Source organism: Vigna unguiculata, chromosome 11, assembly GCF_037176805.1.
Source record: "Vigna unguiculata cultivar grain cowpea cultivar isolate G323 ecotype 2 chromosome 11, ASM3717680v1, whole genome shotgun sequence".
NCBI classification, from domain to species: domain Eukaryota; kingdom Viridiplantae; phylum Streptophyta; class Magnoliopsida; order Fabales; family Fabaceae; genus Vigna; species Vigna unguiculata.
The window spans coordinates 7,708,181-7,735,854 of NC_140802.1; the positions used below are offsets into that span (position 1 = coordinate 7,708,181).

Here is a 27,674-nt window from a genome sequence, read left to right on the forward strand (position 1 = left end):
CTGTCTACTCTAAGTCGCACGCATCCTGTCCTGAATCAGTTTGACTTTTTCTGTCGTCCGTTGCAACAACTCTGGCCCAATGGTCACTGACTCTCCATCCTTATACCAACATAGTGGGGTTCTACATCTCCTCCCATATAATGCCTCGTAGGGCGCCATTCCAATGCTTGAGTGGTAACTGTTATTGTAAGTAAATTCCACCAAGGGAAGTACTTCACTCCAACTACCCAAATGATCCAATACACATGCCCGAAGCAGATCTTCTTGCGACTGGATCGTTCTTTCTGATTGACCATCCGTTTGAGGATGATATGCAGAACTCATCCTTAGTTGAGTTCCCAGCGCTGCCTGTAAACATTGCCAGAACCGCGAGGTGAATCTCGGGTCACGATCTGACACTATACTTGCTGGAACCCCATGTAATCTTACAATCTCCCGGATGTATAGCTCTGCGAGTTTATCCATTGACATCCTCAGATTGATTGGTAAAAAGTGCGCACATTTGGTGAGTCTATCAACTATTACCCAAATGGCATCATGCCCTTTTACAGATCGAGGTAGGTGAGTCACAAAATCCATAGAGATACCATCCCACTTCCACTGGGGTATCTCCAGTGGTTCTAGGGTACCTCCTGGCCTTTGGTGCTCAATTTTAGCCTTCTGACACACTAAACAGGCTGCGACAAAATCTGCCACATCGGTTTTCATCCCAGGCCACCAGAATGACTCCTTAAGATCCTTGTACATTTTTGTCATACCCGGATGGATACTGAGGCGACTCTTATGTCCCTCATCCAGAACTCTCCTTCTTATCCTCCAATTTCCTGGCACACAAACCCGATCTCGAAATCTTAAGATGCCATCAGCCCCCATCTTGAATTCCTTTCCTTTCTCTGTACCCAGCCATCCAACAATCTGTTGTAATTCAGCATCATGCACCTGCCCCTCTCGGATCTCCTCAAGGAAGGTGTTCGTAACTGTTAACATACTGCACCGGATATGATCAGAATCCAATTGTAATCCCAAATTCATATCGCGCAATTTCTCTATCAGTTCCAATTCTTTCATCATCAGTGAAGACATATGCACCCGTTTCCTACTCAAGGCATCGGCTACCACATTAGCCTTGCCTGGATGGTAGAGAAGTTCAAAATCGTAATCTTTAAGGTACTCCATCCATCTCCTTTGCCTCATATTAAGTTCTTTCTGATCAAATAAATACCTTAAGCTCTTATGATCGCTAAAGACTCGGAATTGGGAGCCATATAAGTAATGTCTCCAAGTCTTAAGAGCAAAAACTACCGTAGCCAGTTCCAGATCATGGGTGGGATAATTCTTCTCGTGGATCTTCAATTGTCGAGAAGCATACGCTACCGCCCTTTTCTCTTGCATTAACACACATCCCAACCCCTGGTATGACGCATCGCAGTACACTTCAAATGCTTGAGTTGTATCGGGAATAGCCAATACTGGAGCCGTGGTCAGTCTCTTCTTCATCTCTTCAAAACATGCCTCACATTGGTCCGTCCATGAGAAAGGTTTGTCCTTTCGCGTGAGTTGCGTTAAAGGGCTTACCATTTTGGAGAACCCTTCTATAAATCGCCGGTAGTACCCGGCCAATCCCAGAAAACTCCTCACCTCTGTCACCTTCTGCGGCCGTTCCCATTTCAACACAGCTTCTATCTTTGCAGGGTCGACTGCGATACCATGAGCCGAGATTACATGTCCAAGAAATTGGACCTCGCTCAGCCAGAACTCACATTTTGATAACTTCCCATATAATTGATTTGCCCTGAGTATTTCCAACACCACCCTCAGATGCTCAGCGTGTTCATCCCGATCTCTGGAGTAAATGAGGATGTCATCGATAAACACGACAACAAACTTATCCAGACACTGTCGGAATATCCGATTCATATAATCCATGAATACAGCTGGAGCATTTGTCACCCCAAACGGCATCACGACATATTCATAATGTCCATAACGAGACCGGAATGCCATCTTTTGTACGTCCTCAGGCCTGACCAAGATCTGATGATACCCAGATCTCAAGTCAATCTTTGAGAACACCCCAGCCCCGCGCAGCTGATCCAATAGATCATCTATCCGCGGTAACGGGTACTTGTTCTTAATTGTAAGTTTGTTTAATTGGCGATAGTCGACGCATAGTCTGGAACTCCCGTCTTTCTTCTTAACCAGTAGTACTGGGGCTCCCTATGGTGATGCGCTTGGCCTGATGAATTTCTTCCCTAACAGATCTTCTATCTGCTTCTTGAGTTCGGTTAATTAAGCTGGCGCCATCCTGTAAGGGGCAACAGACACTGGACCTGCCCCAGGGATGAGGTCGATCGTGAAATCCACATCCCTGCTTGGGGGTAATCCAGGAACTTCGTCAGGAAACACATCCGCAAAATCAGCCACCACTGTTATGTCACGGATCTGTTCTTCACTACTCTTTTTCTCTGACTAAGCTATCATCATGTAACAAGTAGCTCCCTCCTTCAGTTCTTTCATAGCTTCTTGTGATGAGATCAATTTTACCCCTTCAGTTTCTGGGAATATCAATCTGCGCCGCCCACAATCCATTACCACATGGTGATTGGACAGCCAGTCCATCCCCAATATCACATCCAAGTCCTCCAACGGCAAGCAGATGAGGTTCACCTTGAACCTTCGGCCCGCCACTTCAATCGAGCATCCATCACAACTGGTACTGGTTGTAACTTGCCCAGACGTTGGTGTCGAGACCACTAGCTCACACCCCAAGTCATGAACCTCTAATCCCAACCTCCCCACACATATATTGGAAATAAAAGAATGTGAAGCTCCCGAATCAAAAAGTACCCATACATTCTGACCCATCATTACGCACGTATCTTGTATAAGATTACCTGATCGGTTTGCCTCGGCGCTAGTCAGCGCAAATACTCTCCCTGCTGCTCTTGGCCTCTCTGTAGAAGGCAACTGTGGTCATGACTCTGTGACCGTCTTTTTATTAGGGCACCTGTCTGCAAAGTGGCCGGGTTGATCACAAACAAAACATTTTCGCCCTCCTCCACTACTCCCCGCGTTACGAGCAAGTCTGGGGCAGTCTCTTTTTAAATGTGCTCCCCTACACTGGAAACACTTCAACCCTGATGGCGATGTCTGAGGTCGGTTATAAGGTTTCTTCTGGTGTCTAGCCTCCGCAACATTCCTCTGCGGTCTGGCCACACGGCTAGGCCCCATCTCTAATTGTTCTACACTTTTTGCTTGTTCCACCAAAAGAGGAAATTCTCTGATCCTGAGTGGCACCAGAACCCTGAGCAATTCATGTCGCAGACCCTTCTCAAATTTCCGACAGCGCCATTCCTCGGTGATATTCTGGGTGTAAAACCTCGCCAGATACTCAAATCTGTTAACATAAGCCTGCACGGTCATATTGCCCTGTTGCAAAGTCAAGAACTCAGCCTCCCTCTCATGCTTAGCACTGTCCGGAAAGTATTTTTCCATAAATCTCTTTTTGAAATTCTCCCAGTTCACTTCCTCCTCCCTAGTCCCCATCTGCTGCTGCATACCAACCCACCAATATTCTGCATCACTCACCAAGAGAAAGGTGGCATAGGTAAGTTTTTGTTCATCTGAGCAGCCTAGTACACGTAATATCTTTTCGCACTCCCTGATCCACGCATCTGCGTCGTCAGGAGTGGCTTTGCCATTGAACTTGGCTGGTTTGTGCCTCATGAAATCATCCATGCTGACAGGTCGTGGTGCAGGCTGTGGTAGCACCACCTGTTGTGGCTGCATGGCGTCAACCAATCGGTGAATAGCATGGGCAATTTCATCAGCTGAGTTATTGGCACCAATCCTTCTACCTCTTCCGCCAGCCATTTCCTAGTTTCTGGAACATAGGGTATCATACACCATTATAATTTATCTTAGAAAAATGCCTTAAAAATACACACCATGCAATAACACATATCTCAACAACTCTACAATTCAACCAATTTATACTAATCTCACAATCGCGATAAGCTCACTTCCCGAGGCCCAAAAATCATTTTGAAATCATATGCTCTGATACCAAATGTAACACTCCATATGGATATTACTAGATAAAATTTATTTTTACAAAGTATACTTTAAGAAATTCAGACATTTTAATAAGTTCCCAAGCGCGGGAAATTCAAAACTTGTCTCGTCATAATCCGTTCATACTATCTCTTCTTTATTACAAGTTCATACTGGATAAAACCTCGTAATGTCTATTACAAAAATATAAGAAAGCATAGCATAAAGAAAATTCCCCATCGGTGGTCCCCGCTCTGTCGCTAAGCATTCGCATGATCACCTGAATTCACGTCTGCTCCCACGTAACAAGTCACGTGATCATCGCCAAACACAAACACACAAACAAGCAAGGGTGAGCTGAGAAAGAAAAAATTATACAAATAATAGGATAATAAGAATTGTCTCTCACCCAATCTAACTTAGTCAATTTTAGTTTATTGATTTTTTTTTATATCATTATACCCCAATCTCTCATAACCTATATGAGAAAGATCCATTCACAACCTTGGTCCTTAGGGATTATCATGCTCCCACGAACCTACCCGCTCGTGGTCCAACTCTACGGACCTCCCCGCCCGTAGTCCAACTCTACGAACCTGCCCGCTCGTAGTCCAACATGCGTGAACACCTACTATGAACCTCCCCGCTCATAGTAGCCTCAAGTGTGAGCACGGAACATACGAACCTCCCCGCTCGTATCCCCGCACAAGAGTACAACAGATACGGACCTCCCCGCCCGATCAATCACGCATCTCAAATCTCCGTTACGAACCTCCCCGCTCGTAACTAATCCAGCATATCCCTGACCAAGCCATCAAACTCATCCATGCAAATCCATCTGCAATGGACCCTTGCCCCTGCACTATTACCTAGCGCTGCCTAAGCGCCGCCAGACAAAAATTGGGCTGCAACTGCTTAGCCCACAATACCGTAATCACCTAATATTATTATATTATCTAAAAATAATATAATAATTCAAAATTTTATATTATATTGTCTATATTTAAATACCTCATTAAAGTAAAAATGCATGTAATAGTTAAATTTATAATCGCAACCACTAAAATAATAAATTAACCTTTTAACCTTTATATTCATATAATATTTTATCAACATTATACAATTATAAAATAATATAAGAAAAACATTTACTGCACCTTGGAAGAAGAATCCATTACCCGTAAACAAAAACTTAAGACACCCAAAAATATTCTTACTCCACTAGATCATCCAACTTTTAACTCTTGTACACTATGATATAGTTAACTTTATAGAAATTATATTACACGTAAACTCTAATATAACTTAATTTTGGTTTACTTATCCAACCTAACCATATTACTGTCAGGATTCCAAAGATTACTCATCACTGATTTCATCATAATTAAAGGACTCAAACACCTTAAATATCAAAATAACCAAAAAATAATTAACTAACATTAACACTTTGAAAGCATTTTTTTTCTACTATCTCATAAAAATAATGCAGCGGAAACAAAGCAAGGAACTTCCTTTTCAAGCTGCAACTCATCTAAGCAAAAATCAATTCTTCCAATGGTCATAAAATAAAAAATAATAATTTAGTACCATGCATCAAACCAAACAACAACCAAAATAGAACTATTCTATAATCTATTTTGTCCACACGGAAAACTACTTTCCTGCCCTCAATCATTTACCACCCAATCATATTATACTTATAATAATAATACTTATAAGATACCATTTTTAATCAAAGTGAACCATGACTTCCATTTTGAAATCACGTAATCCATCCATCACATAAATTGTATATGCATTGTAAAAGGTATAAACCACACACATATCAAGGACAATATAATACTACTTTAATGTATCTTAAACACTAATGGGACCCGCGGCTAGAATAAAAGAAAGAACTTGGATTCATGGCCACAAAAGGAATCCACACGTACTGATACTTTCCATGGAAAATTCATAGACCCCACTTTAGTGTACTAAAGTGGTTTTGCTTGGTTACTTTATTTGAAACCAAAAGGCTTGCAAGTCATAAGTCACCACACGTAAAATTGGAGAAAGCACCAAGGGTTAGGTGAAAGTGTCCCATCAAAATAACCATTGTCTTAAACCTACTAAAGAAAATAACTTATTTATTTAATTCTACCCTTGCAGTGCCACCAACGAAAATGTAAGAACATATAAAACGAAATAGATCACAGATATGTTTTATTTTTTAACACCGCATCAGGTTATGCGGAAAGAACCAGGTTGCACCACTAATTCAACCCAATCCCCCAATTGCACATAAAGACTCCAATTATGCTTTCAGACTTCATTCGTGTACAGTTTAATCACACGATCCCGATAACACACAGTTATATGTGAATCTCATGATTTTCACATCAAAAATTAAAGAAAAAGGCTCTCATGCATTCAACATACAACCAAAACATGAATTATTCACACATTAATCAATTAGGTGCAGCTCCCCTTACCTCTGATCCTCGCTCCAATTGAAATTTAACGAATTGTGCTTGTTGTCCAAGACCCCCTCTATAGGTATCTTTCTCAATTCCTTCAACCCTCACTCACACCCTCTAGAGCACGAAAATTTCCAACCTCTTCTCTGTTTTCCTTTGCTATCACTCACTCTCACTCTTGGCCTTCTCACACACTCTTTTCCCTCTCCCCAACTCAGCCCAAAATAAATAATACCCATAATAAAACGAAATTTATTTAAATTCAAGGTTTTATGACCATTATTTTGGATTACTGCACCCCAACTGCTACCTCTCTGGTTTCTCAGGGAATTTCTACAGTCTCTAGATTTTTCCATCACTTAGCAAAAATATAAAAATATAAATAGCCTACTTACTCTAGTCAAGATTTGAACCCATAACCTCCCAATCCATCAAACACATGCACACCAACAAACCATCTCATTATTCTTGTTAATTCACACATTCATATAAGGTTAAACCATGTTTCCGCATTCATAATATTTTGGTAATATAAAACACAACTAAAATCACACTAATGGCACACACTAGACTTGAACCCAAGTCCTCCCAACATAACCAAGTACTCTAAACCCTTTAAGTTATCATTGTTTCTTGTCTAAGGTTTATCAAAGAACTCCCTTAAGGTATTCTTAACCCCTCATTTCTTTATTCCATTACTTATTAATTTTCATAAATTTCCTGGATCTCACAGTTAAAGTTATGAATAACTCTTTTGTTTGGTTTTCATATACAATATAGCTTTTTATTTTTGTCCCATCTTAATTTCTTTTGTTTGGATGACAAGACAGGAAAAGGAAGTATTTACACCACTAAAAATTCTCATATTATATAGGAATTTTCTTGTAAATTTATTAAAAAAAAATTGCATGAAAAGACTTTTTCCTGCTATGTTTTTTTTTTTAAGAATCTTAATTGGTAGGTAATTCCTTCATAGGTAATTATTTCCTACGAAATTATAAAATCGTAAGTATTTCATACAATTTGTTGCGAAAAGTGTTTTATACAAAATATTTTGCAAAAAATTGGCAGCAATTTCCTGCAAATTTCTTTTTATAACAAAATTTGTAAGTATTTCTTGCAAAATAAATTTTAAAACAAAATTGGCAGGAAATATGAGTTTTTTTAGTAGTGTTAACATCTCATATATAAACTTAGCCTAGTCTCTATAAGACCATAAGATGTTAAGAACTAGACAATATTTTTTCTAGAATCATTGTATGCTCTCTTAATGGGTAAACATTTTGATGATAACAAATATGAACAAAATATGTTAGATTCTTTATATGTTAATATTATGTTATGAACCTTCTAATTGTAGCACCATTAAACCTTCTAATTGTCATTTAGTTCTAGCAAAGATTGTCAACCAATGTGATTGAGTTTAAATGATCTAAATAAATACTCACGCTAAAATGTTGTAATCACAACTACCTTTGTTGCATAATAAAACATATAAGGAAGTTTATGTGTAATTGCATTTGCTTATCATGAGTCCATGACTCCTCATGAGAGATTAGAAGATCTTCCTAGTAGGATCACAAAGAGTATGACTAGAAGGGAGGCCTCTAACCCATCTTCTTTGTCCTTATTTTCAATTTTTTTATGTTGAATTTCCCTAAGTTGACTTTTGTTGAATTGATTTGGGTTGACTTGTTGGCCATGGTTGACTTGATTTAAGTTGGCATGCTAACTCTTTTGTTTATTTGTTTTGTAGGATAAGTTTGTGCCAATAAAGAGGAAGATTGCAATACTTGGAGTTAAGGAGAGCCTTAACCTTGGGACCATAAAAAATGGTGCATATTTAGAGAGAGGAAGAGCTTGGAGTTGACCTTCATTCTAGAAGGTCAATAGGCGCACACTTGGAGAGACTTGGAGGCCAAGCTAGGGTTCTCTCATTTTCAAGACATATCCTTTAGACCTAGTCTAGAAGCTTAATTTGTATTTTTATGTGTACAGCCTTTGGCTTTGTATTATTGTTAAAAGATCCCTCACCCTCACCTATTTAAGGGGTTCTTCATGATTCTTGAAAAGGTTGAATGTTTTCATAAATATACACATTATATTCAACCATTGTGAGTGCTCTCCTTTAGGAGTGTTCTTCTCACAAGCCTTATTTTGAGACTTGCACTCAAGTGGCGGCATCCCCACCCATCTTGGGTTGGTGAGCCTTTGTGCCCCCCTAAGTGGCTTGCTTCCCTTGAGCTCTTCATTCCTTCTTCTAGTCTTCCATCTTTGTTCATCTTTTCTTCTAGTTTTTATGCACTTTCAATTTGCATATTATATGTCCTTGTGTTCTTACTTTTTATTCTTGCTTTCTCTTCTTCTTTAGAGCTCCTTGAAGTGCACCTTCATATCTAGATAAAATTGTTATCTTAATGTCCAGTGAGAATCTTCATGGAGTTTTCTTAATCATTATAGCACCATATTTGCTAATTCTTAAAACGGGTCTTTATAAACTTAAAACAACATGCAACGTCCACCATGTTATCTTTTACATATAAGGAAATATACGATTTCTTCAATATTAAGAAATTATTCATAAGAAAACAATCAATATTAAGTAAAATCATATTTGATTACGTTTGACTATTGCATATACATGTTCATTGTTTTTCCTTGCTTATTCATACACTATGCAAAAGGAAGTGCAAACTTCCATACATAGCTTTTAAACGTTAATATGAGACATAATCAAGACAAATCATTCAAGAGCTTTTGTGATCTTGTTATCAAGCATGGAGATATATCATCTTTGAAGATTACACAACAATAAATTTTTTGAACCCTATATATTGACCAAGGATTCAAATAGTCCATCACTGAAAAAGATTTTCGAGAAAGTGTACAACAGAAACATGAATGTGAATTGTTTTAGTGGAAAATATGAACCTTTGTATTCTTCATTTTTTTGAGTAAACTACCTTGTGAGAGTCCTATTATATCCTCTCTATGAGAGTTATTTTTGTTAGCTTCTACTATATGTTCTTGTAATCTAGAAGTGACAAAAAAAAAATACTATGGTTGTTAGTCTTGGGAAAATTGTGAAGGGATAACTAAGAGTAGTTTGTGCACTTGATTTGTAATCAAGTTTTTTATTATTGTGTTTCTCAAAGGATAATTACACATAGTCTAAGAGTTGAAGGTGAACTAATATAAATTGTTTTGTTATTATTTTTATTATTTTATGCTAAATGATCTATTTGTCCAGGTAAAGAGTCTTAAGCTCTATAACCAACCCCCTTCCCATTTTATAGCTAAAAAATTAATTCATGAGACCTTTGTACACTGCTTGGAGGTCATATTTTCATGCTTTAGACACATCATCGACACATACATGAAGTGGATGAATGAATGACGTTCTTTCAGATGACCTATTTTGGGTTAGATACAACCTTGTTCTTGGATACATCAAAATGACAGAATCCACCTTTAGACACGTGTTTCAATAAAAAACTACACTCATATCCATTTTAATTAAAAGAAATAAAAGAAATAAAGAAATAAGAAACAACTAATCTACTTATTTCTTACTTTCTATATAAATGATATTTATGTATCTCATTTTAAGAGAAATGAGGAGGCAAATATATTCTACAAATTACACGAGAATTACCTAAGAGAGAAAGAAAAAATAAAGAAGAGAAAAAGAAAAAGAAATTGTAGTAGAAGAAACAACATGTTGTATTGTGTATTGTTCAATTCTAAAACAAACAAAGAAGAAAGAAGAAAAGAGAAGAAGAAAGGAAAGGTCTCAAAAAAGTGAGAAGTAGGAATGATCCACTACCTATTTATAAGCATCCGACCCATCTATAAGCGGATATTAAAATATCCACTACCCGTTACCTGTGGGTAATTAATACCTGCATGTACTAACTATCCATCGCAGATTTTGTCTATAAATACCCACAAACTTGAATATTTTTGTCATCCCTAGTGAGAAGAGACGTGCAAGTCATTAACAAATATTTTAATTAATTTGTTTAAACACTTCTATTAAAACTCATCTTTAAGGTGATAAATATTTGTGTTATTAGATTGATAATTTATTATTGAACTAACTCTTGTTACTTTCTACTAGTGCAACTTGCACTCCGTACATATGATTTTTTTTCTTTTTTATTGTAAGAAATTAAAGTTAAATATATAGTAATTTAAAAGGATAAATGATAACATAATTGTTAACACCGATTTTTCGCGGATAAATAACTTTTTATTTCTAAAAGACCCAAAACTTGGTAATAAATAAAAATGGTATGAAATAAAAGTTTCTTAAAAAAATTAAAAAATATTAAAAGATTATTATTAATTAAAAATTTAATTAGAAAATAGAAAATTAGAAATTTCTTTTGCTAAAATATATGAATGAAAAAAGAGAGAATAATAAGTTAAAACAAACAAAAAAGAGATGGGTTCCTTCCTGCCCTCTGAGCATTGGAAAAATATTAAATGGTACCTAATCGAAACTCGAAAACATTGAATAATAATTATATATAATAATAATATTATTATTATTATATATTATTATTATGATATAATATTATTATTATTATATAATTATTGTTCAATGTTTAGGGACCAAACAATGATCAAATTTCGATCAGGGACTATTTCCAAATTAAGTTTAAATTTCACGGAACTAAAAATATTTTTTTTAATGTTCGTGAAAAGTGTCAGTTTAGCCGACGTTAATTTTTTATTTTATAAAAAAACTAGTATATTGACTCGTGCTTACGCACGGGACACATTTGTTTTATTTTGTATATTAAAATAATAAAATAGTAAAAGTATTATATAATGAAATATTATGAAAATGAAATTATATTGTTGTAAATGTTGTTATTAAAGTAATGAAATAGTAAATCTAAGTGATGCAATAATAATTTCAGTTTTAAATATAATAAATAGAATTGATATCACAATATAATATGGTTATTTGATTTTACGAAATAATTATAGTAGTCTATGATCTATGCGAACATTTTTTTTATTTTAATTTTTTTAGAATAATAATATAATTGTTATTATATTTATTTAACCATTAAAAATACTAATACTAATAATAATATAAAATATAAAAATTATAAAATATTAAAACTCTATTTAGCAAAAGTATTTAGTATAACAACTTTTTCTATAATTAAAGAAAAGCACACTTATAATAATAACACTATTATGAATAGTAATAATAACAATAAAAATAATAATGATCCAATAATAATAATATTTATGCTATAAATATTAATATTAATGCTAAACTAAGGCTAATGTCAACTATAATAATCCATAATTATATATAAAGATATACATTAACAACAAAACAAATAAAAATGACAAGTAATTGAAACACAATTCCGTAGTAAATTAATTTAAGATGTGTGTCTAACTATAATAATAATAATAATACCATTATAATAATATCTCGTAGTGATAAAAATAATAATAATAATACAATAAATACATAAATAAAGAGATATACATTTGTTGTGTCCTTTTTTGTTTATACAATTTTATTCAAAATAAAAATTATTTGTCCATTTTATCATTTTAATAATTTTAGTAACTATTTTTTAATTCAAATAATTACACAGATATAAAAATAAAATGAACAACAAAACAAATAAAAAATAAGTAATTGAGATATGATCTCGTAGTAAACAAATGTAAAATATGTGTTTAAATGTAGAAATGTTAAAAGATTATTATTAATTAAAAATTTAATTAGAAAATAGAAAATTAGAAATTTCTTTTGCTAAAATATATGAATGAAAAAAAGAGAGAATAATAAGATAAAACAAATAAAAAAAAGGAGGGTTCCTTCCAGCCCTCTAAGCAATGGAAAAATATGAAATGGTACCTAATCAAAACTAGAAAACATTGAATAATAATTATATACAATAATAACAATAATATTATTGTTATTATTATATAATATTATTATTATATAATTATTATTTAATGTTTAGGGACCAAACATTAATCAAATTTCAATCATGGACTATTTTTAAATTAAGTTCAAATTTCAGGAACCAAAAACATATTTATTTCAATGTTTGTGAAAAGTGTCGGCCTAGCTGACGTTAATTTTTTATTTTATAAAAAAATTAATAACATGTAGCATGCAGATTGTTATTTTTAATGTGGTTAAAACATGGGAACTAAAAAAATGATTTTGAAAGTACAGAAACCAAATAGTGACAAAGTTTCGATCAATGACTATTTCCAAAATTTAGGTCAAACTTCAATGACCAAAAATATAATTTTCCCAAAAATCAATTACCTTCTTTCTTTCTTCTCGTCACTTCTCGCTTTTTATTTTTTATTTCTTTAATTTGTTTATGATTTGTTTTTAACTTATTTTAAATTGTTTAAATTCTTTTTTAAAATATAAATAATTAAACAACTAAATTATAAACAAAAATTATAAATTTATTAAAAAATAAAAATAATTTTTAGAATTAAATAAAAAATAGATTTTGATATTTGATAAATAAAATACCAGAATTTGAAATTCGTTTAAAAAAATTACCGGATTTCAAAATTCGATTAAGAAAATTATTGGATTTCAAAATGTTGACGAAATTATTGGATTATGAAATCCAATTTAAATAATTAATTGGTGATTCCGTCTGTTTCCCCTATTGTCTTATTGGCAGACTTTGACCCTTGTTGTTTTGAGGTTATATCAATATAGTATTCAGAATTTGCCTCGATTTGGTAGTGCTCTTGCAACCCACATCAAAACAATACTTTACTCCTAGATGTCTAGTCAATAGTTGTGCCTCAACGCATTTCGGAGAGAACCAACTAGCTCTGGGTTCGAACACAACATTATATATATATATATATATATATATATATATATATATATATATATATATATATATATATATATATATATATATATATATATATATATATATATATATATATATCTTTATTTTTTTTAATTACATTTTCAATTTTTTAAAGTTTTTTCTAAAATCTGTTCAATGTTATTTTTTTCTTATATTTTATTATTTTTTTAATACCTTATACATAACATTGAAAAAAATTGAAAAGATTGAATAAAATATAAGAAAAAAGCTTAAAACGATTGAAAGAGTAGTTAAAAATATAAAAAACTAATATATATATATATATATATATATATATATATAATTTTTTTCTTTGCTATTGTATTTGAATAATCTTACTTTTTTTTAATTTAATTTATTTTTCTTAATACATTATATAAAAATTATATAAATCCTAAATTAAAAAAATAAAACAATATATATAATTGAATTTTTTATACATTTTTTTATTTTCTTTAAATGTTACTTTTGTCTAATTTTATGTTTTTAATACATTATATAAAAATAAAATAAAATAAAATAAATTAATATATATATATATATATATATATATATTGTCTTTTCTTAAATCCGTTAACTATTTTAACTTAATTTTGAAATTAACCAACTATTTAATTCGGATCTCAAAATTCGTTTTGTATTTAATTTTACATATTTTTATTTTGATAACTAATTTACAATTTTTATTTATAATTTAATTGTTGAATTAGTTATAATTTAAAAACAAATAAAAACAAATAAAAAACAAATTAAGAACAAATCACAAACAAATTAAAAATAAATAAAAAATTATAAAGAAAAATATGAAGAGAAAAAAAGGGAGAGGGTTATTAATTTTTTTACCTAGCTACCCGTGAAAGTTAAAAGGTCATTCTAAAAATTTTTTAAAAATTTGGAGTGCTGAAAAAAAAATACTTGGATGAGGAGGAAGAAACCCAAAAACAAAATAAAATAAATAGAAATAAAATTCTTGGTCATTTTGTTTGACCCAACTTAGAAAAAAGGATAAAGAAAAAAAAATAAAGCACTATTATAAAATAATTAAGAGAAAGAAAATAGAGAGTAGAGACTGATTTTCTGTGTGTCATTTATCAATAGAAGAAGTCTTTATTTATAGATACAAAAAGCAACCCAAGGGATACAACTTAATGGTTACAATACTAACGATAACATCAATAGCAATCAATCATAGGTGCTAGCAACTCAATGCACATCCATAAATTTCATAACACTCCTCCTTGGGTGTCCATTGATAAGAGAACATGTCATTAAAACCTTGCTAAGAAAAACCTTTTGGGATAAAAACCTATTCAAGGAAAAATAGTACATCATTTTTCATTCTTTGATATAATATTATTCATTACATATTCTATTTCTCCCTTTCATGTAAATTTACATCTTTAAGATGACGAGTTCAATCTTGTGAACCAATTGCTCAAAGATTCTCCATGACAAAGACTTTGTAAATAAATCTTTAATATATCATTCTTTCAATTGAGCAATACATACACTATTGTTTTCATATATGGTTGTTGATTCCATTTTTCCTCATGTAATGTTAAAACTAAAAGTTGCATGATTTGACGATGTTGCTATTATGGTTTGTTTCACTGACCGCCATGAAATCATTGTGTCATTACATGTGAAGAAATATTTTGTTTGTGATCAACCATTGTGAGGATCAGATAAATAACCCGCATCTACATAACTCATTTGATTTTGAATTAGTTGGATAAAAATAAGCCTATATTTAAAGTACCCTTAAGGTAACGAAATATATGTTTTACACTAATTCAATGTCTTCTTGTAGGTGAAGAATTATATGTCGCTTAACAAATTTACAACAAATACTATATCAAGTCAAGTACAATAAGCAAAATATATTAGTGCTCTTATAACATTAAAAATGTGGTATTTCTTAACCAAAAAGTTCTTCATCATTGTGAGGTCTAAAAGGACATTAATCAACCTTTAATATCCTCACAATTGAAGTGCAAAAATGATATAACTTTCCATATAGAACCTTTTAAGCACCTTCATTATATAAACCTCTTGATGTACAAAAACACTTGTATTTAAATACTCAATTTGTAATCTTAAACAAATCTTTGTACTTCCAAGATCTTTCATCTCAAATTCTTTCTTTAAGCAATCAATTGCCTTTGTGAATTCATTAGGAGTTTCAACGATGTTTATGTTATATGCATAAACACAAATTATGACAAATTCATTCTTTGATATTTTCACATAAATACAACGATTAGTACCTTTCTTTTAATAAGTACTTACAAGGACAATTATACATCTTGATTGCTTTAATCCATAAAAGGGACTTGTTCAATTTTATTGAATCATCCACTTTAGAATTTGCATTGTTGGATAAATTAAATCCTTCAGGGATTTTCATATAATTATCATCTATATAATATTGTTTTGCGGAAAAATCCATTTTTACTCAATGAGTTTTACACTTTCAGGTGTGCGGACTACAGGTCCAAAAACCTTTTGTTTAACAAGTAAATATAATTTTGCTTATATTTCATCTTTCCATTTGGCCAATCATTTCTTTATCGACAATCTTGATCCTCATTGTCACTCAACATTCATCGTTATATTATATGCTAAAACATCGTCAACGTTGACTTTGGTTCCATATTATCTTATTCATGACATAATTTATTGAGATCTCATTATTTTCAACAATTTCATATACATGTGGTTCTTCTGAAACCAAGGTTCTTCTAGAACCAAATTATTAATTATGTCAAATGAATCTTTTTGTGATTTACACCTCCTTGATTAAATCATCTTGTCTTTTTAGCTCCTTTTCTCATTCGAGGATTTTTTATCTTTGGAATCAATAGGCTTACCATGCTTTAATCGTGTTATGAATTAATATCAATTATATTTGGAGCATTTAGCAGTTGGTATATGTGATTTAATTACTCTATTTGTGTCAGTAAAAATATTTGATAATTGATTGACTAATTTGTGAATGAATTATCATTTGAATTTCGAGTTCACATTCTTTTGTATGAGGATCAAAAGAGATAATGATAATTCATTTCAACCAATATCTTTATCCAATTGTTTTCTTCCTCCCCCTAATGTTGGAAAAACCTATTCATAAAAAATGACAGTTGACAAATCAAACTGTAAATATGTCTCCTATCCAACATATATTCTCAATCATCTCTAAAGGCTCATCATAGTCCCTTTTGGTGGGGAAATTCGATCATATTAAAAAAATTCTTAAATGAGACAATTATGTTATTGACCAAAAACCAACTACATAATAGAATAATTATGATAATTTGTTGGCTTGATGCGAATCAATCCTGTAGCATGTAAAATTGCATATCTCCAAGTAGTCATTGGAAGATTAGCTCTTATAAGTAATGGTCTTGCAACCAACTTTAGACGTTTTATTCATAATTCTACAAGTTCATTTTGAGCATGAACATATGTTCTACTGAATGTTCAACTTTAATTCCCATTGACATACAATACTCATGAAAAACATAAGATGTAAATTCACCAGCATTATCAAGACAAATTTTCTTTAACGAATAATTTGGGAAATGATCTCTTAACTTAACTAATTGTGCTAATATTTTTCAAATGCTTGATTGCAAGTTGATAATAAACAAACATGTGACCATTTAGTTGATGCATCAATTAAACCATGAAATATCTAAATGATCCACATGATGAGTGCATTGGACCACAAAATCACCCTTATTCATTCCAAAAGAGAAGTTCCTATTTATAGATACAAAAGGCAACTCAAGGGATACAACTTAATGGTTACAATACTAATGATAACATCAATAGCAATCAATCATAGGTACCTGCTAGCAACTCAATGAACATCCATAAATTTCATAACAAGCACAATCTTTTCAATACACTCACCCATTGTTTTCTTTTTTCACATTTTTTCCGGCTAGAAACCCAATATGTTTGCCATTCTACATTTGGCTTAATTATGAGCTTACTTGGCTTAAGTCTCTCACTTTTAATCATTTAACGATTGTGCGTCTATTTTTTCTAGTCAAGTGACTTTCCATATTACTACGAATCTTGGTTTTTATATCGAGGCTCATTACTATTTTGTTTGAAATGAGATTGAAGCTAACAACAATCTTTTAACCAAGACTCTTGGAATGCAACAAATGTAGATTCTTTTCACAAGTAGAACATTGAGGAAATCTTCGTACTACAACATGAAGGAAAATATTGAAATAATTGACAATCATATTTAAAAAAAAGGTTAAATATGTTTAGTTCTTGAACTTTGATGTTAAATTGAAATTTGTCATTATCTGAAACTTTGATACATTTTGATTATCAAGCTTTAAAAATGAATAGATACAGTAATTTTAACCCAATTATCTTAATATTTTTATACGTTAAACACGATTCATGCTAGTATTTGAGTTGTTTACATCGTTTGACACATTTTCACTTTAATATTCATTCTCTTTTAAAATTTTGAAACTAAAATGTAATAAAACTTCGGACAAAGACGAATTCCAATTTTACGTCAAATCTCAAGGACTAAAATTATATTTAACCCTTTAAAAAATATATCATCTATATCTAAATCATATTTTCATATAATTAGGAATACCATATTTAGCTCCTACAATATTTCTTATAAATATTTAGAATATTGTTTCCAAATTAATTCTTAATATCTTTAGGCAAACTATATATATATATATATATATAAAATTCTATAATCAACACCTCACATGTTAAAGACGTTGTTAACCTAACCCAATATTGATTTTTGAAACCAAAGGAGTTTTCAGTCGATTGTGAATATCTTATATTTTAAATTTGAGATCCATTTTAAAAAAAATGATATATTTGTATAAGTATTTATTTTTTATGAAAGAGACAAATTTATTAAACAATTATGTCATATCTTATTCTTTTCGATTTACGTTTTAAGATTGAGATAGAGTAGAAATTATTTAACGATTTCATTTATATTAATTTAACAAAGAATACTCAAGAGTAAGCAAAGACGACGAAAAAGTATTAAGGAAAAAGCAAAGAAATTGACGAAGCTGAACACAATGAGAGGAAAGTATGGAGGAAGCAAGAAAGAAATAGAGAAGGCTTGAAAATCAAGATAAAACTTAAATTATTATTTTTAGAAAGCTTTGTTTTGTCATTTTTATTTATAAAAAAGGAAATGCTTAACTTTCAAGACTTTTAGAATTTAGAAATTTTGCTTAGCTGAACTTCTCTGACTCTCAAAGCAAAAATAATAGTAAAAAAAGGAATGGGAGAAGCATTACCTATTCATCACGTAACGTTATTATTCTCTACTTTAATATATAAAAATATTATTAAAGCGGGAATTCTAATAAGTTTTTAAATATATTTTAAGTTCGTGGGACATACTGTTTTTTTGCTGAAATTAGTTAAGAAAATCAATATCGATCGTTTTCATTCTCTTCAATAGTATTGAAAAAAAAAAGGCATGTCACTGACTATATTATGTGAACGCTAGTTTCCGGTCATCTGTGAAAATGATAATCCCAATTCACTATTTTTAGAGTATTATTTAGAATCAAAATGACTTAGTAAAATATGTAAAAGAAAAATTCTAAAGACGGATAAACATCTTTCTTGAACCCTTTCAAGAAATGACAACACCTTCCTTGAATCACACAATGGATGAAACACCTCATTTGTACAAAACAAATGATGAAAATTACAATTAAAATATTGGAACACTGTCACCTAAAAAGTAAGAGTACAAAGATAGAATGTTCGGCAGTCACCTCTTTTCACAAGTGAATTTTCTCTACCAACTTGAATAACAAAGGTAAAAACTTAATCAATATTTTTGTGCTTCCACTTAATAGTAGTGTGTTGTGTTTTTTTTCTTTCTCAAATTGGATTATTTAAAGAGTTTTACTCGAGTTTTCTTAAACAAAAATAATTCAATTAATTCAAAAATAAAAACAAATAAATTTAAAAATCAATTTTTATTCTTTACATAAAAGATTATTTTTAAGAGAAGATATAGTCAAAGAATACTTAATTTAAAAAATAGTTTCAATTCAAAAGATATTTTAATTTTTGAAAATCTATACAAACATAATTTAATTAATTTAAATAAAATCAAATAAATTTGAAAATTAATTTTTATTCCTTGCAGAAAAGATGATTTTTAAGAGAAGATATAGTTAGAGAATACTTGATTTAAAAAACAGTTTCAATTCAAAAGATATTTTTATTTTTGAAAAAAACCGTAGAAACATAATTTAATTATGTTTTAACCTTAATTGATTATGTGAGTGAAAAAATTATTTCACTTGTGAAGAGAGATGATTTGACTGTTAATTCCTCTTATGCTTTCTCTTTATTCATAGTGACTTGACACCCTAAATATTTTATATCTTTATCTTGAGTTTTCCTTAATCTTGTAGTATTTTTGCTTGAGTATCCATCAAAATCTATAGCTTTCAAAGAGGTAGTGGTGACATCCTTTTTGCTAACATTTTTTGTGACATCGTTAAATTGTCAAAGGTGTTGGAAGGGGGAGCTATTTCACCCATGAATGAAGAACAATTTTGATGATGTCTACTGGTCTAGGATAAAACATAGCTTGGTCCAGTTAGGATATGCATTAGGCAAATAGCTTCTCTTTATCAAATGTATTTCAGGCCTACTGTGTAATCCTGCATATGATTAGTTTTTTAACTAATGGATTAACTGTGAGTATGACACAAAGTAAGTGAAAATATACTCACGATAATCGATTAGGTAAATTGCTAATCAAATTAGTGACAACAAAAATCTTTGTATAAAAGCTGTTTTTAGAATCTGTTTTAGTGGATGGAGAAATTGGAGAGATCACGCAGTTTTCCATCTGAAACAGAGCCATCTGAGAGTCACAAAGTTTCTGAATATTCTGGAAGATCACTCAAGTGCAGATCCAAGAAGAATTGATGGTTGACTCTACCATGACGGGTCTTGCTTGAATCAAGGAGCATCTTGTCAAATCTGCACAGTATATGTGTATTCATTTCTTGTTTTGTTTTCTGTATTTCTGATTACAGTTGCTTCAGTGTTTGAAGTGTAGGCCTAGGTGCAATTGTGTGGATGCATTGCTCCTAGGGGGAGTTCTTGATTGATGAATCAAGTTCTTGGGTTTTGGGGGTTAGAATTACATAGGTGTGCTTGTAATTCTTGGATCCTTTCTGTTTAGTGGAATCCTCCTAAGTGTGTTACTTAGGAGAAGACTGGATGTAGATTCGCCTTGAATCGAACCAGTAGAAATTGTGTGTCTTGATTCCTTCTTCTCTCCCTTAATCTTTCTTGATTGATTTAAACAGTCCATTAACCCAGAACTGTGAAATTGATTAATTGAGCTTTAAAACCTAAAGATTTATTCAAGATTCATCTTAAACTAGATAAAAGCTTATTAATCAATTCAGATCCCTTTGTGGTTAAGATAATTAGACAGATCTGTTTTTAACAATTGGCACCAGAGCTGGTTAATTGCACGCTAATCGATTAGAAAGATCCTGTTATGTCTAATACATCTCAAACCTTTGCTGAAGGGGCATCCATTAACAGGCCCCCTTTGTTTGCTGGGGAAAACTATCCCTTCTAGAAAATTCAAATGAAAATCTTTCTTGAATCAGTAGACAAAGGGGTATGGGATGTAGTGGTGAATGGACCTTTTAAACCAATTAAAAAAGTGGATGGAGAGAATTTTCCTAAAGAATTCTCACAATGGACCCCTGATGAGAATAAAAGGGCACATTATGATGTTAGAGCCAAGAATATTATATCTTCTGTACTAACATTGGATGAATTTTACAGGGTTTTTGTATTTGAATCAGCCAAAGAGATGTGGGATGTCTTGGAAGTCACACATGAGGGCACATATGAGGTTAAAAGAGCAAGGAAAAATACTCTCATTCAAGAGTATGAAATGTTCAGAATGAAGACTGAGGAAATCATATGTGATGTACAGAAGAGATTTACACATATAGTAAATCACCTCCTAGCTCTTGGCAAGATCTTTGATAAGGAAGAGCTCAACATCAAGATCTTGAAGAGTTTGAACAGGACATGGCAACCTAAAGTTACTGCTATTTCAGAATCCAAAGACCTCACTAGCATGAACATAACCACACTCTTTGGAAAGCTGAGAGAACATGAACTGGAACTTGGGAGACTCAAGGCAGAAGAGGATGGAGAAAAAAAACACACAATAGCCTTGAAGAGTGCAGTGAAATCTGTAGCAAAACAGAAGAAGGCAGATTCTGCAGACGACTCCAATGATGGAAACTCTGACAATGAAGCTTTGAGCTTAATGCTGAAAAAGTTCTCAAAATTTCTGAAGTATAAGAACAAGACTAACAACAGTTATGCAGGAAACAAGAGGCAGTCCAGATCTGGAACTCAAACTTGCTATGAGTGTGGTAAGATAGGACACATCAAAGCTGATTGTCCAGTGTTGAAGATGAAGTAGAAACTGGATGAGAAAAATGAGGCAGAGAAGCACATGAAGAAAAAGAGAGCCTACATTACATGGGAGGAAAATGACTCCAACACATCCAGTGAATCAGATGACAGCACTGAAGAGGAAAATAATTTGTGTCTGATGGCTAAAGTTGAAACATCCATTAAAGCATAATCATTCAAAAACAGTGTAAGTAGTTTCACATTTGGCTGGAGGGTAGAATAAAGTAGTTAGAAGAGGAAAATGAGAATCTAACAACTTGCTTGGAAAAATTAGAACAATCTGAAAAACACTCCAGGTCTAGATGTAGGTACTGTCCAGGACAGCTAGAGAAGATAGAGTACTTAATGAAAACCCTATCAAAATTCACTCTAGGAAGATCCAACCTAGATGCTGTTTTAGGATCCCAAAGGAGTGTGCTGAATAAAGAGGGAATTGGTTATAGTGGCAACCTTAATTGATTATCGTGCAAAAATTTTCTCAACATTAGCAAACCATCCTCCATTATATGCACCTATGTTCCGAACCTGGTCATTTCTCTACTTCCTGCTACTTTAAAAACAGTGGGGTTCCTAGAGGAAAATTCAAATGGGTGCCTAAGAGAACTGCAACATAGTCTAACACAAGAGGACCCAAGTTTGTTTGGGTACCTTCTTCATCAAAATAATCTGTTTTGCAGGACAATTCTGAAGTTAAGGAGTCAATGTGGTATCTGGACAGTGGCTGCTCTAGACACATGACAGGTGACAGCTCGAAATTCAGCAAAATTTCATACAAAGTAAGTGGACATGTCACATATGGTGACAACAATAGAGGTAAGATTCTTGGATTTGGTAAGGTAAAGTCATCCTCAGTTGTGGAAATTGAGGATGTTTTGTTGGTGGATGGACTCAAGCACAATTTACTTAGCATTAGCCAACTATGTGATAAAAATCTGAAAGTAACCTTTGAAGCTCATCACTGCTTAATTTGTCATGCATCCATAAATGAACTGGTTTTTGTAGGAAAAAGGATTCAGAACATATACATGGTGGACTTTGAAAACATTTCTTTTGATTCAATTACATGCCTTTTTGCTAAAAATGATGAACCTTGGATTTGGCATAAAAGACTTGCACACATACATATGGGTCACCTAAATAAGCTTGTGTCAAAGAAGTTAGTCACTAGGTTGCCTGATATAAAGTTTAAGTCAGACAAGTTGTGTGATGCATGCCAAAAAGGTAAACAAGTAAAAACATCCTTTAAGTCAAAACAACATATCTCCACTTCTAATCCATTAGAACTGTTACATATGGACTTGTTTGGACCTTCTAGAACCAGAAGCCTAGGAGGAAATTATTATGTTCTTATTCTTGTGGATGATTATTCTCGCTTTACTTGGACCTTCTTTATCTCATCTAAGAGTGACACCTTCTCAGTTTTTAGGAAATTTTCCAAAATTGTTCAAAATGAGAAAGACTTGAAAATCAAATCCATTCGAAGTGACCATGGGGGTGAGTTTCAAAATGAATCTTTTGAAAAGTTTTGTGAAAATCATGGTATCTCACATAATTTCTCAGCCCCTAGAACGCCACAACAAAATGGTGTGGTTAAGAGAAAAAATCGATCTTTGGAAGAGTTGGCAAGGACAATGCTCAATGACAACTCTCTACCAAAATACTTTTAGGCAGATACTGTAAGTACAGCTTGCCACGTGCTGAACAGGGTGTTAATCAGGCCTATTTTGAAACTTACTCCCTATGAGATCTACAAAGGTAGAAAACCTAACATATCTTACTTCAAAGCCTTTGGTTGCAAGTGTTTCATACTAAACAATGGAAAATTAAATCTTGGCAAGTTTGATCCTAAGGCTGATGAAGGTATCTTCTTAGATTATTTCTCTACTAGTAAAGCCTATCGTGTCTATAACAAACGAACATTAACCATAGAGGAATCCATTCATGTTGCATTTGATGAGAATATTGATAATCATGCTGCTAATTCCTCTGGTTCAAGAAATAGTGCAGAATTAAATGACACAGGTGCAGATTTGACACAACCTGAGCCTGTAGCAGCAGCAGACTCATCACCTGGAGCAGCAGAGACCTCGACCTCTGAGGCAGATTTACCTGCTGACTAGATAGTGCCTAAAAATATGTCTCTTGACAACATCATAGGGGATATCTCTAAAGGTGTTTCCACACGCAGGCAGCTAGGCCAGTTTTGTCTAAATGTAGCCTTTGTCTCTCAACTTGAGCCAAAATCAGTGAATGATGCTCTCAAGGATGAACACTGGTTTCTAGCAATGCAGGACAAATTGGATCAATTCAAGAGAAATGATGTTTGGGATCTTGTTCCAAGAACTCAATCTCAGCAAATCATAGGCACTAAGTGGGTCTTTCGCAACAAGCTGGATGATTATGGTGTAATTATCAAGAATAAGGCTAGATTGGTAGCCAAAAGGTACTGTCAAGAAGAAGGGATTGATTATGATGAGACCCATGCTCTTGTAGCACGCCTTGAGGCCATCCGGATCCTCCTTGCTATCTCATCCTTACTAAAATTCAAGCTCTTCCAAATGGATGTGAAGAGCGCTTTCCTAAATGGATTTATTAAGGAAGAAGTCTATGTGGCACAGGCCCCTGGGTTCACAGACTATGAGTTTCCAGATCATGTGTATAAGTTGAAAAAGGCTCTCTATGGACTTAAGCAAGCCCCTCGCTCATGGTATGAAAGGCTAAGTGAATTCTTGATTCAAAACAGGTTTCGAAGAGGGCAGGTGGACTCTACTCTCTTCATTAAGAAAGCTAAAAATGATCTCCTATTTGTTCAAATCTACGTGGATGACATCATTTTTGGTTCAACAAATCCTCTTTTATGCAAAGAATTCTCAAAAACCATGCAAGATGAGTTTGAAATGTCCATGATAGGGGAGTTGCATTTCTTTTTAGGACTCCAAATTAAGCAAGGAAAGCATGGACTCTTCATCCATCAATCTAAATACTGCACTGAGCTACTGAAAAAATTTCACATGGAAGCTTGCAAGGAATCATCAACTCCTATGGCTACAAACTGTTATCTAGACATTGATGAAACAGGGCCTGTAGTGGAGCAGACTAAATATCGTGGAATGATAGGATCACTTCTTTACCTCACAGCTAGCCGTCCAAATATTATGCATAGTGTGTGTGTATGCGCCAGATTCCAATCCTGTCCAAAAGAATCTCACCTAACTGCTGTCAAACGCATCTTTAAATACCTTAAGGGCACTAGAAATTTGGGTCTGTGGTATCTTCATGGCTCAAATATCTTTTTAGTAGGGTACAGCGATTCAGATTTTGTGGTTGCAAAACTGACAGAAAGAGCACCAGTGGAACCTGTGACACCCCGACTATTATACTAAATAATTATTATTTGATAAAAAGATATGGAATTAATTTTTTTTTCATAAGATTATCCTTGAGAGAACATTAATAATAACATAACTTCATATTCATATATGTAGTTTACATCTATGTAATTGTTCATGAAATATTACAAAAATATATATTTGTATAATATTAAGAGTCTTACATCAAAATAGAATATTTATCTATATTTTTAATATCTCCTAAAGATATTAATAGAAATTATCCATGAGTCAATCTTCAGAAGATCTACCAATAATATCCCAAACAACTCTCACTAAGTAGGTTCCTCTTCTGCTCATGCAACAAGTACATATGAAAGAAAAATATGAAAGGAGTGAGGTCTTTATAAGCCTTAAATATCAATCTTAATAAACTCAACAAACAATACAAACACCGGGGGCCTAAATTTGGACCTACAACCACAAAACTTGATCTTGTTTTACCAGACATATGGATCCATATTCCACTTCTGATGATCCAATTTGAACATCAAAAGTTACTTTGGGAAGTGATTAGGTAGTTGAGTATTTCTCATAAAATATTGGTATAATCATAATTATTTCTTTCTCGAGAATATTAGCCATTTATCGGCTCACAAAAAAGATATATACTCACTACCTAACCTTGGCGATGCCGAGCAGGTATCGGATAGTCCCAAGTTTGGCCTATGAATATCCTAGTCCAGTGTGCTATTCTGAACTATCCAGATATTCACCTACTTGGTAAAACTTCCTTAGACCCCACCATGGTCCCTGCCTTTCATCCCGCAGTGTACCAAACTGTGACTTCCCAAATACAAACACTTTGACACTGGTTTAATCTCAACTTATTGAAACCAGACTTAACTCTTACTTAACTGACATACTCTTGGATATTTTCAAAGGTCATAAAATGTGATGACTATCAAATCATGTCATTGTATAAACTATACACAAAGAATATAAAACAACGATAAAATGTACATGCAATTTTTCTTCTATCAAAGCTCACTAAAAAAAAATAATATTTACTTTCACTTCACGTTTTTTTTTTTATTATAAAATAATGATAAAGTAAGAATCAAAGCAAGAACTTTAAATTAGATAAGGATTATAACGTTATAAATAAATAAAATAACAAAATATAAATTAAACGGGACCAGTGCGTAACTGGAGATATATTAATTGAAATAAATAAACAGGACCAGTGCATAACTGGAGATAAATACAATAAAATAAATAAATAGGACCAGTGCGTAACTGGAGATAAATAAAATAAAATAAATAAATAGGACCAGTGCGTAACTGGAGATAAATAAAATAAAATAAATAAATAGGACCAGTGCGTAACTGGAGATAAATAAAATAAAATAAATAAATAGGACCAGTGCGTAACTGGAGATAAATAAAATAAAATAAATAAATAGGACCAGTACGTAACTGGAGATAAATAAAATAAATAAATAAACAGGAGCAGTGTATAATTTAACATAAAATAAAATAAATATAAGAGGATAATAAATGAAAATAAGTTAATAGAATAATATATGAGTCAAAATAAATAAAAGATTAATATAAAACTCATGAGTTTATCAAGATTAATATAAAAAGAGCTTAACCTCACTCCCCCCTTACCTGATTAGTTGGAGGGACACACTAGGAATACTTCTAGAAGACCAAGATCTCTTTCAAATCTTTGGCTTCAACTTTTTCTCTCTATTTCTTTCTCTCTTTCTCTCTCTTCCCTTCTTTGCTTCTCACTTAACTCACCTTTCCTTTAATTCTTTCTACATTTTTCTCTTTCATGCCATCCTTTTATAAGAAAACCATGTGCAACTTCATTAATGCAAAGATTCTCTTCATTAATGAAGAGATAAGCTTTATGCTTTCCTTATTTCTCTTACCTAATCACCCTTCCATCATTTCTTTCATGTATTTATAGGTTAGGATAAGATTCCTTTCATTAATGAAAGGCAATCCAAAACTTTCCAAGTAATCCATGTAATACATGTGGATGATGTAATCTTAGGTCATCTTTCTTTCATCTTCAATTTCTTTCATCCATTTATAAGCCATGCATGTGCCAACTTGCCAAGTAATGAATGAATGCATTAAATGTAAGGTTATCACTTCTAATTATTCTTATCTTCCATGTATTTAGACAAAACTCCTTTAAATCTCCTTATCTTCTTTCTTTTTCTTTTATTTCTTTTCTTTTCTTTGTTTTTTTTCTTTTTTTTCTTTTTCCTTTTCTAATTTTTTTTTCTTTTAGAAGATTCTTTATTTTTCTTTTTTTTACACACACCTATTTAATTAAAATATTTTTTTACCTAATATATATATATATATATATACATATTTTATTTGTTTTGTTTTGTTCTTATAATTATTTTTAA

At 32.4% G+C, this 27,674-nt stretch overlaps 2 protein-coding genes across 2 annotated transcripts; one reads left to right on the plus strand and one right to left on the minus strand.

Annotated features, from left to right (window-relative positions):
- Positions 1 to 2,469: 2,469 nt before the first annotated feature.
- On the minus strand, positions 2,470 to 3,879 carry LOC114170137 (uncharacterized). The gene is made up of 2 exons (XM_085669182.1): positions 3,078 to 3,879; positions 2,470 to 2,954 (listed from the first exon to the last, which is right to left on the minus strand). The coding sequence occupies exons 1-2, from the start codon at positions 3,871 to 3,873 to the stop codon at positions 2,470 to 2,472; spliced, it is 1,281 nt and encodes a 426-aa protein (XP_085525308.1). The 5' UTR covers positions 3,874 to 3,879.
- A 17,180-nt stretch (positions 3,880 to 21,059) lies between these two features.
- On the plus strand, positions 21,060 to 21,917 carry LOC146880943 (uncharacterized). Its single transcript, XM_085669183.1, has one exon. The coding sequence runs from the start codon at positions 21,060 to 21,062 to the stop codon at positions 21,915 to 21,917; it is 858 nt and encodes a 285-aa protein (XP_085525309.1).
- Positions 21,918 to 27,674: the final 5,757 nt, after the last annotated feature.